Source organism: Chrysemys picta, chromosome 1 (assembly GCF_011386835.1).
Source record: "Chrysemys picta bellii isolate R12L10 chromosome 1, ASM1138683v2, whole genome shotgun sequence".
NCBI classification, from domain to species: domain Eukaryota; kingdom Metazoa; phylum Chordata; order Testudines; family Emydidae; genus Chrysemys; species Chrysemys picta.
The window spans coordinates 144,573,553-144,589,398 of record NC_088791.1 but is presented as its reverse complement, the minus strand read 5'-3'; the positions used below and the strand labels follow the sequence as shown (position 1 = coordinate 144,589,398).

The window sequence follows — 15,846 nt, the reverse complement described above, 5'->3', positions numbered from 1 at the left end:
TGCAATGCACCCTGAAGCCCACTTGGAGATTCTCTGTGTGGAGATGGCCTGCCCCTTAATCCTCTCAGCTATAGCGATAAACAATCTAGGGAACTTCCTGATTGGTCTCATCCTTTGCAGGTAGAAGTCCAAGGCCCTGTGGATGTCGAGGAAGTGAAGGCTCAGCTCCTCTGCTAAGGAAAAGAAAAATATGTTACTCACCTTCTTGTAACTGTTGTTCTTTGAGAAGTATTGTTCACGTCCATTCCAATTAGTTGTGCGCGTGCCACGTGCACGGTCATCGGAAACTTTTTCCCTTAGCAGCTCCCATCGGCTTGGCCAGGAAGCCCCCTGGAGTGCCGCGCTCAATATATGACCCTGCCGACTCGACTCCCCTTCAGTTCCTTCTTGCAGGCTACTCCGACAGAGGGGAAGGAGGGTGGGTATTGGAATGGATGTGAACAACACCTCTCGAAGAACAAGTTACAAGAAGGTGAGTAACAGTCTTTTCTTCTTTGAGTGATTGTTCACGTAGATTCCAATTAGGTGACTCCCAAGCTCTCCCACGGGGGTGGGGTCGGAGTTAAGGAATCACTGACTAGAGCACTGCTCTACCGAGAGCTGCATCGTCTCTAGCATGCTGCGTGACGGCATAGTGGGTGGCAAAGGTGTGCGCTGACGACCAGGTCGCCGCTCTGCAGATCTCTTGGATGGGCATCTGGGCCAGGAAAGTGGTGGAAGAGCCTGAGCCCTTGTCGAGTGGGCAGTTATAGCCGGGGCTGGAACCTTTGCAAGGTCATAGCCGGTACGGGTACAGTCCGTAATCCAGGAAGAGATGCGCTGTGAGGAGACCAGAAGTCCCTTCATCTGGCCCGGCACTGCTACAAATAGCTGGTTTAACTTCCCAATCGTCTTTGTGCGCTCAATGTAGAACGCTAACGCCCTCCGCACATCTAATGAGTGAAACTTCTGCTCCTGTGTGTTGGCGTGCAGCTTGGGGTAGAAAAATGTCCTGGCTGAGGTGGAATTGGGATACCACCTTGGGCAGGAAAGCTGGGCACGGCCTGAGTTGTATCTTGTCCTTGTGGAAGGATGTGTGGGGGGGATCGTAGGTTAATGTTTTTAGCTCTGATACCCTCCTGGCCGATGTTATTACAACCAGAAAGGCTACCTTCCATGAGAGATACAGAAGGGAACATGTAGCGAGGAGCTCAAATGGGGCTCCCATAAGTTTAGCTAGAATCAGATTGAGGTCCCAAGTCAGTACCGGTGGCCAAGACTGAGGGTATAAGCATTCCAGGCCCTTAAGGAAATGGCCCACCATAGGACTGGCGATGACTAAACGTCCCAACTTTCCGGGGTGGAACGCTGAGATGGTCGCGAGGTGCACCTTGATAGACTATCCAGCCAGGCCTTGCAGCTTCAGATATAGAAGATAGTCCAGGATGAATGGTATAGATGATTGGAGTGGAGATACTCGACTAAGATTACACCAGCACAAAAACCATTTCCATTTGGCCAGGTAAGTGGCCCTGGTGGAAGGTTTTCTGCTACCAAGGAGCACCTCCCTCATCTATTCCGTGCACTGGAGCTCCCTTGCATTTAACCATGAAGCTTCCAGGCTGTGAGGTGCAGGGACTGGAGGTCTGGGTGAAGCAGGTGGCCGTGGTCCTGCGTAATCAGATTGGGAAGGAGCAGCAGCGCAATGGGGTTGCTGACTGACAGCTCCAGAGGTGTGGTGTACCAATGTTGGCAGGGACAAGCCAGAGTGAGCAGAATTACCTCTGACTTGTCCCTGTGGATCTTGAGGAGAACCTGGTGGACGAGTGGTATCGGAGGGAAGGCATATAGTAGATGGCACCCCCAGTGCATCATGAACGCATGAGAGATTGATCCCAGGCCGTGTTTTTGGAAGGAGCAAAATGTTGGACACTTCCTGTTGCTTATTGTGGTGAATAGGTCTACCTGGGGAAACACCCACCATTGGAAGATGGAGTGGATGATGTCTGTCCGGATAAACCACTCATAACTGTGGAATGACCTGCTGAGGTGGTGTGCAAGCTTGTTGCATGCTCCTGGGATATAGGATGCCTCCTGACAGACAGGGGAGTAGCAGGCTCCGCTCTGCTTGTTTATGTAGAACATGGTGGTGGTGGTGTTGGTCATCACTGCCATGCAGTGACCTTGCAATACTGTAAGGAAGGTCTGGCAGGCTAGTCTTACCGCTCTGAGTTCCTTTATGTTGGTGTGGAGCAAGATCTCGGACTGCGACCACATGCCCTGAGTCTGTAAGCACCCTAGATGTGCTCCCCAACCGAGGTCTGACGTGTCCATTACTAAGGTCATGGACGGTTGAAGCGTGGTGAATGGGACTCCTTCACAGACCATGCAAGGGTCCAACCACCATCCTAGGGTGTCTAGGACTCGTGGTGGTACTGTTACTACTGAGTCTAGACTGTTTCAACCCGGGTTATAGACTGTAGCAAGCCAAGCCTGGCATGGTTTAAGCCTCATCCTGGCATGCCGCACCACATAGGCGCATGCCGCCATGTGTCCCAAAAGGCGGAGGCATGTCCTTGCGTTGGTGGGGTATTGTCTGAATGACGTGTGACAGTGTTTGGAATCTGGGTTGTGGCAGGATGGATCTTGCTTGAACCGAGTCCAACACTGCCCCAATGAATTCTATTCATTGGGTGGGTGACAGAGTTGTTTTATCCACATTGAGGAGGAGAGACTGCCTCTGGAAGGTCTCTCTGACTAACGGGACATAGGACTGCACCTGCTCCCTGGAGCGGCATTGCAGGAGCCAATCATCTAAGTAGAGGTACACTTGTACCTGTCTCTTTCGGAGAAAGCCTGAGACGACTGACATACACTTGGTGAACATTCAGGGGGCTGTTGATAACCTGAATAGAAGCACTGTGAACTGATAATGTACGCGGTTGACAACAAACCTCAGGAAGCGTCTGTGCAGTGGCCAGATGGCTATGTGGAAGCACACGTCTTTCATGTCAAGGGCAGCGTACCAGTCCACCGGATCCAGAGAAGGGATAATTGGGCTCAGGGAGATCATGCGGAACTTCAACTTTACCATGAACTGATTGACCTTGCAGGTCTAAGATGGGTCAGAGACCCCCCTTTGCTTTGGAGATTAGGAAATAATGGTAATAGAATCCCTTCCCCCTTAGCTCCTGAGGAACCTCCTCCACTGCTCCCATGGTGAGGAGCGTGTTCACCTCCTGGATAAGGAGTTGCTCGTGAGACGGGTCCCTGAAGAGGGACGGGGAAGGGGTGTGAGAGGGAGGGGAGGAGCAGAATTGGAGAGAATACCCCACTTCTACCGAATGAAGAACCCAGCAGTCCGATGTTATAGGGGACCATCCATAGTAGAAGTGGGATAGACAGCTCAAAAAATGGGAGGGCAGGGGGGGAAGGATCCGTAATCGTGGCTGGTACACCATCTTCTAGCGTCCTTTCAAAACCCTTGCTTGGGTCCCCGACGATGGCTTGGTTAGGCCCTGCCCTTGGCCTGAGGGAGGGTTGGAAGGTCTATGCCTGGAATTCCTGCCCCTCTGGTGGTAATTATCCTGCCTTGGGCGGGGTTGGTATTGTCTCTGCTGTTTCACCGGCTGAAGCTTGAAGGGCTTTCTCTGGGTAGCAGGTGTGTGCATCCCCAGAGACTTCATGGTTGCCCTGGAATCCTCAAAGCTGTGGAGCCTTGAATCAGTTTGGACAGAAAACAGTCCTGCACCCTCAAAGGGAAGGTCCCACAGGGTCTGCTGAACTTCCGGGGGAAGCCCGGACGCTTGGAGCCAAGCTGTTCTCCTCATGACCACCCCCAATGCGATGGTACGTGCCACGGAGTCAGCCGAGTTGAGTGAGGCTTACAGGGATGTCCTAGCAACTGCCTTCCCCCCCTCGACCAGAGCTGAGAATCATAGAAGATTAGGGTTGGAAGAGGTCATCTAGTCCAATCCCCTGCTCAAAGCAGGACGAACAGCAACTAATTCATCCCAGCCAGAGCTTTGTCAAGCCGGGCCTTAAAAACCTCTAAGGATAGAGATTTCACCACCTCCCTAGGTAACCCATTCCAGTGCTTCACCACCCTCCTAGTGAAATAGTTTTTCCTAATATCCAACCTGGACCTCCCCCACTGCAATTTGAGACTATTGCTCCTTGTTCTGTCAACTGCCACCACTGAGAACAGCCAAGCTCCATCCACTTTGGAACCCCGCTTCAGGTAGTTGAAGGCTATCAAATCCCTCCCTTGCTCTTCTCTTCTGCAGACTAAACAAGCCCAATTCCTTCAGCCTCTCCTTGTAAGTTATGTGCCCCAGCCCCCTGATCATTTTCGTTTCATTTCATTCCGTGTCGAGAACTCAGACTTTGACTCTGTGGAAAGTAACTCCTTATATTTTGACATGGAGTCCCATGAGTTAAAATTATACCTGCTGAAGTTGAAGCCACTGCCTCATCAGGCAACGACGAAGAAAAGGCCAGTGGAGGCATAGGGTCATCATGGCCCACCATGTGCTCAGGTTGGTCCTGGGCAGCATTGGTGCCAAGTGGCTCAGCGTGATCCGATGGGACCTTAGATGTGGATGGATCTGGGGTCGGTTCCGATGTGCCCTCTGTAGTATGCGGGGGCGATCTGGATAGAGCCACCTCTGTGGTACGAGGGGTGGTTCTGTCCACTGTGACCATGTCCGGTGATGCCCCGATGTAACGGACCTAGAAACCCTAGAAGGCGTACCGTGGGCCTGATAAGCCCAGGGGGTCCAGAAGGGCCACTGTGCAGCAGGCGGCCATTGAGGCTGCCAGGACGAAGAAGCATGTCTCCCGCTCTTGTCCATGAGTTGCAGGAGCCGTCCTCAGAGTCAGAGGGCGATGATCACGGCGGTGCCGAGGATCCCTGCGCCGGTGGTCGGTGCCGAGAGTAGGAAATTCGAGATTGGTGTTGTGACGACCATGTAGATGAATGGTGCCGGATTTCCCGCGACTTAGACCAGTGCCGCAAGTCCGGTGCCGGAGAGCAGCTCCTATGTTCTGGTGCCTTATCACGGTGCCTGGCGATAGAAGGCGATCGTGACCAGTGCTGATTCCCCGGTGCTGGAGTTCGCGAGCAACACACTCCCTGCATCTTGCTGTCATGTACTGGGCCCAGTGCCGGGGGTGAAGTAGACTGTGAACAGTGCCGGTCTGGAGAGGAAGGTGGCCTCATCATTCCCGGTTTGCCTCTAGATGGCACACGTGTAGGAGGCTTTTCTCTGACAGCAGGGGGCTGGGGCAGAGTACTTTCTATGAGGTCCCTTGCCACCTCACAAGTATCTGGAGTGGAGGGGGCTTCTAAGCAGTAGAGGCAGCGTTGGTGCTTGTCACTGACCGAGAACGAATACGGGCAGGAGGCGCAGACCTTGAATCCTGACGTCTTAGGCATAATCCAGTACCCATGTGTGGGTATGTACTACCCAAACCAAAGACTCCAACAGCGCTGAGAAGAAGGTTGGTGCTATGTATCTTTGTGTGAGGGCATTCAGTGCCATGACTCCTGGTGCCAAAATGCTTGGTACCAGCATGACTGGTGCAGAAGATGACATCTTCCTAGAAGTACTGGATGCAGTGCTGTTCTTGGATTGAGAAGAGACAGTCTGTACTGACTTGGATTTCAGTACCATAGCACTGGTATGGGACTCCAGTGAGAGGGGTGAGTCTAGTAGAGGCATTCTGTCCCCTCTCTGGAGAGGGAGATCGGAAAAAGCTTCAACTGGTAGAAAATACAAGGGGGAAGGATAGCTTAGTGGTTTGAGCATTGGCCTGCTAAACCCAGGGTTGTGAGTTCAATCCTTGAGGGGGCCACTTAGGGATCTGGGGCAAAATCAGTACTTGGTCCTGCAAGTGAAGGCAGAGGGCTGGACTCTATGACTTTTCGGGGTCCCTTCAAGTTCTATGCAATAGGTATAGGTATATCTCTGGTCTCTACACTGGCTGCCCATCAAATACAATTCAGTTCCAAATCTCATTCCTGCAATCCACTGTAATAAGAACTGCTGACCAACAGAGAAAACACACAAGAACATTCACAGAAGCTGGACCTACCCTCGGTATCAACATGGATAAAAATATATATATTTTTTTAAATAAAAGTCTGATTTTTTACTTAAATGAAATGGTTTTATTTAAATAATTTTTTTTTAAATAAATCTATATAGAATTAAACTTTAAATTATGTCTGCCTATATCAAGGTCTAAACTTACTGTGTCTAACTGCAAGGTTACACATACCACATATTATATATAATTGTCAGGGTTGTCCTGTCATGTCTGGCCATTATAGGTCCTTCAGTACTATTGCCAGTATCTTGAACAAGATACAAAGTAAATCAAAACAGACTTACTGCAATAGAGTGGGTAAGATTTTGCAGTCCAACACATAGTCTCTGCACATGGTACTGTCTCCAGCAATATTGCCAAGTGCCCATACTGCCTGTGAAGAAAGAACAAACAAAACACCCTGCTATTATTTTTTTTGACTCAAGCAAGGTTTTCCTTTATAGTGTATGTGTAGGAATAAGAGATATTCTGTGCTAATGCTGACAACAGAGGGAAAATATATTCCAGTTGTGAGGTATGGATATACAGCCAGGCTCACTAACTGGCTCATCTGGAAATACCAACAAAGGGATGTTCTCACTAACAAGGGGCAAAACAGTAATAGCATTTCCTGAACGTTACAAGGGGATGCATTCTCTACACAACCATATTAGGAACAGTGGGAGAAAAGAATCAAGACCCAAATGCATAGCCAAACCAATATTCAGAGACCAAGCCTCAAGAAACTTATAAGTCCCATGGCATATACTCTTAGAAAGAAAGCCAGGTAAAGCAGAACCCAAATATTGCCTACAAGCTGCACACTGGACATATATGGTAGGAAAATCAGGACAGACTGTCCAACAAGCTCTTAGAATGTACTCGGGACAACTTTTTGTTTCAGAAGGTGGAGGATGTAACTATGGGAGGTGGCTATTTTAGATTTGATTCTGACTTATAGGGAGGGAACTCTTGCCAATCTGAAAGTGGAAGGCAACTTGGGTGAAAGTGACAATGAAATTATAGAGGTCCTGATTCTAAGGAAAGGCAGGAGTGAGAGCAGCAAAATAAAGACAGACTTCAAAAAAGCAGATGTCAACACACTCAAGGAATTCCTAATTATGATTCCAAGGAAATCTTAGGGAAATGGGAGTTCAGGAGAGCTGATAATTTCTAAAAATACAATATTAAAGGCACAACAGCAAACTAACCTGATCTGGACAAAAGGTGGGAAGAGAAGTAAGAGACCAATATGGCTGCACCAGGTACTCTTTTTAAGGAACTAAAAATCAAAAATGAATCACGCAAAAAGTGGAAACAAGACCAAATTGCTAAGGATGAGTATAAAAGAATAGACAAAAACAGAAAGGCAGAAGCACAAAATGAATTATAACTAGCAAGGGATGTAAGAACAGGTTCTATAAATAAATACATTAGAAGTAAGAGAGCAATGTAGGAAAGTGTAGGTCCATTACTTAGAGTAGGAGAACAAATAATGGATGCCAGAGAAGGCTGAAGTGTTCCTTTTACACTTCAAAAGTTAATTGAGACCAGATGCTTAAAATAATATTAACAATAGGGAAAGAACAGAACAGGTTAAAGAATACTTAGATAAGTTAGATGTATTCAAGTTGGCAGGCCCCAATTAAATTCACTCTAGTACTTAAATTAGTCAAAGCAATCTCTGAACCATTAGAGATTATATTTGAAAGTCATGGAGAATGGGTGAGATCCCAGAGGAATGGAGAAAGGACAACATAATACCTATCATCAAAAAAGGCGGAAAAGGGGACCTGAGGAATTATAGACCAGTCAGCCTAACTTGATACCTGAAAAGATCTTTGAACAAATTATTAAACAAACAATTTGTTCAGTCCTGGAGTAATAGCAAATATAGATTTGTCAAGAACAAATCAGACCTAATCTTCTTCGACAGGGTAACCATCCTAGTGGATGGGGAGGGAGAGAAGGGGGGAGAGAGAAGCAGACATGATATATCTGGAATGTAGTGAGTCTTTTGAAACTCCCATGTGACATCTTCATAAGCAAACTAGGAAATTTGGCCTAGACAAAATGACTAAGATGGGTGCACAACTTGTTGAAAGGCCATGCCCAAAGAGTTCTTATCAGTGGTTCACTCTGAAGCTAGGTGGATGTATCAAGTGGGGTGCCACAGGGTCTGTTCTAGGTTCAGTACTATTCAATATTTTCATTAATGACTTGGATATTGGAGTGTAGAGTATGCTTATAAAATTTGAGGATGACACCCAAACTGGAAGGAGTTGCAACCACTCTGAAGGACTGCATTAGAATTCAAACTTATCTTGATAAATTGGAGAAATGGTCTGAAATTAAGATGTTGAAATTCAATAAAGAGAAGTGCAAAGTATTACACTTAGGAAGAAAAAAATCAAATGTACAAATACAAACTGGGAAATAACTGGCTAGGCAGTCATACTGAAGAGAAGGATCTGAGTTATAGTTTAACACAAATTGAATATATTTGAACAGTATGAGATTGAAGAGACAAAGGTGAATGTCATTCTTGGATGTGTAACAAAAATGTTGAAGGGAAGGCAGATGGGGTAATTGTTCTGCTCTACTCAGCACTGAAGAGACCTCAGCTGGAGTACTGTGCCCCAGTTCTGAGTACCGCACATTAAGAAAAATGTGAACAAATTAGAGACAGTCCAGAAGAGAACAGAAATGATAAGAGGTTTGAAAATATGGCTTCTGAGGAAAGTTTGAAAGCACAGGTCACATTTAGTTTAGAGAAGAAAAGGTGGAGGGGGGCATAGTTTTCAAATACATAAAATGCTATAAAAAGGATGGTTGGTGATCAATGTTCTCCATATCTACCAAGGATAGGATGAGAAATAATCAGCTTAGTTTGCAGCTAGGAAGATTCAGGATAAATATTAGGAATAATTTATTAATTATATGGATAGTTAAGCACTAGCACAGATTACCTAAGGAAGTTGTGGAATCCCCATCATTGGAGGTTTTTAAGTTTAGACAAACACCTTTCCAGCATGGTCTAGATATATTTAATCCTGCCTCAGCATGGGTGGGTGGATGGACTAGATGATTTCTTGAGGTCTCTTCCAGCCCTAAATTTCTGATTCTGTGTTGTCATTAGCAAATGTCAATAAAGGAGATGTGACTTCTCTGTCCTGAGATGAGACTTCTGTCTTTTTTATTTTATTTTATTTCTTTTGGAATGATGCTATCACAGTTGTGAGGACCACTTGTCTAAATTAAAAGCACAATACTGGGTTTCATCCAAGAAAGCTCCCAATTTCATAAACTCATCTGACTGGATATAGTAGCTATTGGGAGGTCTACTTTAATGGACAGGAAGTATAAGGACACCTCTTGCAAGGGTTCAATATGGGTAGGGCTGTAAGAAGCAGAATGTTCTGCATTTGTACAGTGCCTAACACAATGGTTCCAGTGTCCAATCCACGACAGGGGGTCTTAGATGCTGCTGCTATACTAATGAAGAACAAAAATGAGGTTCCAATGTTGTGTTCTATGATCTTTTGGGATTGGTGTAAGGGTTGCTTCTTCAAGAAAAAATTTAACGATGGGATTTGTACCTAACTTCCTTTTCTTGAACATACTGATAATATTACACTGCAAAGACTTGATATTTTGCTTGGAAATGCTTATACATCCAACGTTAAGGCTCTCCTCCAGGAATTTATGGCTATAATTCATTTGTTAAATATGGTAGTTTTGGTTCTCTCCATGGACTTTGCTTCATCCAACAGAATACGTTCTATTTGTTATCTTCTTTTTAGGGTCCATGAGAGTGATAATCACATCATCCAAGTATCCATTTTGAATCATTCTGGTCCTGGATGGAGGACTGGATTTTGCAATAGCAGACCTCTTCCGTGGGACACATACACTTGAAGGACAGATTCATCAGGTTAGAGACTCACAGCATCTTCATCTAGGAAAGCTGTAACAATATTCCTGCCATCTCTTGTTCCTGTCTTTTCCACTGCTCCCCACAACCATACAAAAGCTGGATGGCATATAGCAGAGAGATTGCCCAATTTTGCAAGAGGTCATTCTCCACCACACATCCTGGGTCCTGACACAAGGAAAAGCCGCAGGACACATTACTGCTGTTTCCAGATCACCAGCCCATCTCTAGAGAATCTTGCCCACATGCTCGGGGTTCAGCTGATCGCCATATTTGGGGTCGGGAAGGAATTTTCCTCCAGGGTAGATTGGCAGATGCCCTGGAGGTTTTTCGCCTTCCTCCGCAGCATGGGGCAGGGGTCGCTTGCTGGGCAGGGGTCGCTTGCTGGAGGATTCTCAGCGATTTGAAGTCTTTAAATCATGATTTGGGGACTTCAACAGCTGAGTCAAGGGAGAGAATTCTTCCAGGAGTGGGTGGGTCAGCTTTTGTGGCCCGCATCATGAGGGAGGTCAGACTAGATGATCATAATGGTCCCTTCTGACCTTAGAGTCTATGAGACAACAGTTTTTTAAGTCAAGAAGTGTTGCATCCAGCAAGGGAATTTCTATATTAGATGCCATCTTGACAGCTAAGGAGGAATTCATCGCAGTACTAAAAATTAGTGGTAGTAGTGCAAGTGCAAGTGCAAGTGACCATGACTTGATCATATTTGTTATGTACAAACAGAATGAAGTGCAAACAGAATGAAGTCCAAACCAGTACAGTAATATACAAACTTAGTGTTTTTTAAAGGGCCAATTTTACAAAGCTGAAAACAATTGAGCCAAATGAGTTGGGAGAAAGAATTGAAACAGAAAAAAGTGAATGATAATTGGGAACTGTTTAAGAACAGTTTTACTAGATGCCCCAAAAGCCAATCCCAAAATTGAAGAAGGCCAGAGTGGTTACAAAAAAGAAAACCTGACTTAGGGGAAGTAAAAGCAGCTTTTATATATAAAAGATATATAGAAAAATAAAAAATGGAATGAAGGGGAAGTTGATAGCAATGAATTTAAATCAGAGGGATCGTAGAAATCGGTAATGGAAGCAAAAGGACACAGGGAGAAATATATGACCAGCAGGGTTAAGCACAGTAAGGCATTTAAGTGTATTAGATTAATATATTCTAAGGACAGTAGGAACCACTATGATCATCTCTTCTGACGTTCTGCATAACACTGGCCATAGAACTGCCGCAAAATAGTTCCTGTTTACACTAGTGCATATCTTTTAGCAAAACATCCAATCGTCATTAAAAAATTGCCAGCAAGAATCCACCACAACCCTTAAATTTGTATATTGTTCCAATGATTAAATATCCTCACTGTGGAACAAAAGGAATCCCAACAATGGTACTGGTCTATTACTAGATGGAAACAATAGACACTTCTATTCTGTATTTAGGAAAAAAACAGATAGTCATATGAGATGATGATTAAATACTTTCCATTCCCACAGTAACTCAGAAGGAAGTGAAACAGCAGCTACTAAAGCTAGATGTTTTTAAATCAGCAAGTCTGGATAACTTATGTTGAAAAGTTGCAAGAGTTACCAAAGACCTCTCTGGACCATGGATATTGATTTTCATTAAATTTTGGAATACTGGGGAAATTCCAAAGGACTAGAAGAATGCTAATATTGTGCCAATATTTAACAATGGAAAACAGGCCTGCCTATAATTAAACAGGTTGTCCTGCCACTATAGTTAATGTTGCATCATGATCTCTGTTTAAAGGTTGCCCTTTCTAAGTTCTCGAATTGACATGCTTGATCGGTTTCCTTTGAATTTTGGTGTGCCTCAGGCAAGTGAAGGGTAGGGTTAGTGACCCAAATTTGGGGTCATTTGAGTTTGGGGTTGCGGAGATATACGGCCCCCTTGTCCCCCAGCCATTTTCCAAAAGTTTCTATGTGGGGTTTTTTGTGCAGAGGTAGAGATCCAACTATTAATGTGATGCAGGTCAAAATGGTCTCAAACCTGTTGAGGTTTACACAAGATAATACATGGCGCCTGCTAAATCTTTGGGGGACCCACACTGAGCATGGTGTTTAAGAAAATGTTCATTTTCACAGTGTACATGTGCTAATACAGAAAAACAGCTAGAGCATTTCCATTCCTGCCATTTTATATACTTTAAAGGTGATTCTTGTAAGTGCTCTAAAATCCGAACAGTTACGCAAATTGTTCTGAAATTTGGTGTTCCTCACAAGTGTGGGGTAGCATAATTGATCTAAATCTGGGGTCATTTGACCATGGGTTACAGCTCCTCCCCCCGAAAACCGGTTTCCTTCCGCTCCCTTGTACTGTTAAACTGATAGGTATTAATGATTGGATGAATTACTGATCTCATTGAGGTGGATGGCTGTGAACTCTCCTTTCAATTAACATAACTAAGAATAAGTTAATGACAAGCCCCCACCTAAAACAAAAGGAGTTTTGGACTAAGTTGCTGGAGGTTGTCACCATTTATGAGTCATGTGTGTCAATTTTATTTTGCGCAGGGGTGAAATCCAAGTATTTGGGGAAATAATTAAGACATGTGAATGCTTCCTGGGAAGGGAGAGGTACTGGAGGAAGTGGATTTGAGGCTGCAGCAAGATAAGGGACGTTTATGGAGACGGAGATAAATGGGGATGGGGTGGTAGGGAAGGGGAGAGAGGTTGGGGTCTTAGGTGAGGGAGGCTTGTCACCCGCAGCTCTGCCAGTGCACCCCAGCCCCCTGAATTCCACAGCTCTTCCAATGCACCCTAATCACCCTGCATCCCCACCTTCCTGTACCCCATATCTCTGCCAGTGCATCCGAAATCCCCAGCAGCCCCAGTGCTGCCAGTACATCCCAATTCATACACAAACCCTGCACACATGCACCAATTCACTTAGACTGTGAGCTCTTTGGGGCTGAGATGTCTCTGCTATTATTACAGTGTCACAGCTGCACCACTATAGGTAAGGTTCCATCACAACTGCTGTCTCTAGATCGACCTAAGTCCTCAGACTGACATGCTGTGTCAGATTCTTTTGAAATTTGGTGCGCCTCAGGAGGGTGTCGGTAGCGTAGGCTTTGGGCCATTTGAGCTAGGATCTGCAGAGATACAAGACATGTTATGTATATCACTATAGATGTAACTCATGTTGCTTGCTACAAGTTGTCTGTTATAAATCTCCCCCCCCCCCCCCACACACACACACACCCCTTTTCTCCTTTAATAGTGACAGACAGAACCCTGTAGGTGAAAGTAAATGGGTTGCAAAGGAAGAAAATATTCTTTCTACACTGGCAGAAGAAACTACTGCTGTTAAAAGTGAGATGATCACTTCAACAGTCTCTCTGAATCCAAGTGCTTAAGTGACTTTCACCAGTTCACTGGTGTGACTCTCTTTAAAACATCATCAGCAAACCTATATTTCTTGAATGGTTCTTATTCCCAAACTGGGTCTCTTTTATGGCCTGCTGCCATTATAAGTTTTCCCTTCTAGTGAGAGAATGGTATGGTAGATCTGAAATCAATGAAGGCTACATTCAGAAAGACCTCAAGACTTCTGGAATATGCTGCTCAAACAGTTTCACTTTTGTTTCTACTGCCTGTCCCTCCCTTCTCACATTTATCTCCAGACTTCTTCTCCTTGTCCAGATCTATTCCGCCCACAACAATCTTCTATTCGTTGTACTTTTTGAAACTTTGCACTTTTAGAGAGAGGTAAGGGATTGACTCTGTGTACACAAATTTGCAGAGGGACAATAGGGTTGAGGTCTGTTATCTCTCACCTTTATATATTATTTATTTATTTAAAAACATTTTTGCTGTTAACAAGCATGTTATCTCTGGAGACACAAATCCACAGTTTGAGAACTGCAAAATTAAGCATCTCTGATGTTCTCTTCTAAACTGAGCACTTCTACTCATTGGGTAGATAGAAAGATTAACCTAAATAATCTCTACAGAAGCCCCTGGAACCCCATAAGATTGGGTCCCTATTCCATGAACTATTGGAACTCATTTACAAAACTTTTTTTAAACATTACATGAATATATTCTCATACTATAGAATTAGAATTTATAATCCCTATTCCATAATGAGATATCTTTGAGCTATAATGTGTCTTAGTTTTTCCCTCAAAAAGCATTTATAAAAAAAATCTGATTTTTTTTTTTTTTTGGTAGTATGTCATCTCTGTTCAGAGCATTGAATCGAGCAAAACTCAAACTTCTGAAAACCAGGAAATGCACAGTTAAGATTGCCTATGCAAACTTAACACTGCCCTTTCAGCAATGCCAAAATAAGCGCTCTTAACATATATGCCTTTACTCTGCCAACCCCATAGTTGCTGAATTATTGTTTTAATTTAAAAAAACAATTTAAATGTCTGTCTGGTGATGTTCTCCTCCTAACACAGCATCCACACATCACTGAACAAAACCACTAACCCAGGAACCTATCCTTGTAACAAACCCCGATGCCAACTCTGTCCACATATCTATTCAAGTGACATCATCATAGGACCTAATCACATCAGCCATACCATCAGGGGCTCATTCACCTGCACATCTACCAATGTGATATATGCCATCATGTGCCAGCAATGCCCCTCTGCCATGTACATTGGCCAAACCGGACAGTCTCTACGCAAAAGAATTAATGGACACAAATCTGACATCAGGAATCAAAATACTCAAAAACCAGTGGGAGAACACTTTAACCTGTCTGGTCATTCAGTGACAGACCTGCGGGTGGCTATATTACAACAGAAAAACTTCAAAAACAGACTCCAAAGAGAGACTGCAGAGCTAGAATTGATATGCAAACTAGACACAATCAACTCCGGTTTGAATAAGGACTGGGAATGGCTGAGCCATTACAAACATTGACTCTATCTCCCCTTGTAAGTACTCTCACACTTCTTATCACACTGTCTGTACTCGGCTAGCTTGATTATCACTTCAAAAGTTTTTTTTTTTTCTCTTAATTAATTGGCCTCTCAGAGTTGGTAAGACAACTCCCACCTGTTTATGCTCTCTGTATGTGTGTATATATATATCTCCTCATTATATGTTCCATTCTATATGCATCCGAAGAAGTGGGCTGTAGTCCACGAAAGCTTATGCTCTAATAAATTTGTTAGTCTCTAAGGTGCCACAAGTACTCCTGTTCTTCTTTTTCCTAACACAGCATGGCAAGAAAATCCTCCAAATATTAATGATTAGCGAATTGGAGATAGTTCACCTCCCAATGACTTCATAACTATCTGCTTCAATTACCTTTTGTAAATGAAATAACCAAACAATGATTCATTTTCTAGTATAGCTGTAAAACTAATCTGAAAAGTTTCCAAAATAAATCACTTTAAAAATGTATAGTATGTACCGTCTAAAAATGAAACCTACATCTACTTCTGAGTTGTGAAGAATATGTATTAAGGTTATAACAACCAACAAGCATGCACTTCTATGTAGAAATCCATGATTAAATCAAGTCTTCCTGACTAGTGATTTAAATCATGATTTAAATCAAATACTCCCTGGTGTCCATGCAGCAGTTTTTGGTAAGGCAGCTGACTTGGTACCACACAGCATTCTGATTAAAAAACTAGAAGAATACAAAGTCAGTGTGGATGAAAACTAGCTAACTGATAGGTTTCAAAGTGTAACTGTAACTGGGAAATCATCTAGAAGCACATGTGCTTTTTAGTGGGGTCGCTCAGAGATCGGCTCTTCATTCTACACTATTTAACAGTCAATGATTTGGAAGAGTGATGCTGTAGCCAAAAAGGCAAATACAATGCTTGGATGGATAAATAGGTGAATCT

At 44.1% G+C, this 15,846-nt stretch overlaps 1 protein-coding gene across 17 annotated transcripts in view; it reads right to left on the bottom strand.

Annotated features, from left to right (window-relative positions):
• Window positions 1–15,846, bottom strand: part of KPNA1 (karyopherin subunit alpha 1) — a 260,914-nt gene that overhangs the window by 68,515 nt on the left and 176,553 nt on the right. For 14 of the 17 annotated variants that reach the window (XR_010598953.1, XR_010598950.1, XR_010598943.1 and 11 more), the window contains one exon: window positions 6,375–6,463. The exons of the other annotated variants lie outside the window; for them this stretch is intronic. Coding sequence is in view for 8 of the 14 variants with exons in the window: in XM_065585990.1 (XP_065442062.1) it covers window positions 6,375–6,463 (89 nt within the window). In the remaining 6 variants the exon portion in view is untranslated. The remainder of the gene's footprint in view (window positions 1–6,374; window positions 6,464–15,846) is intronic. 17 annotated transcript variants of the gene reach the window in all.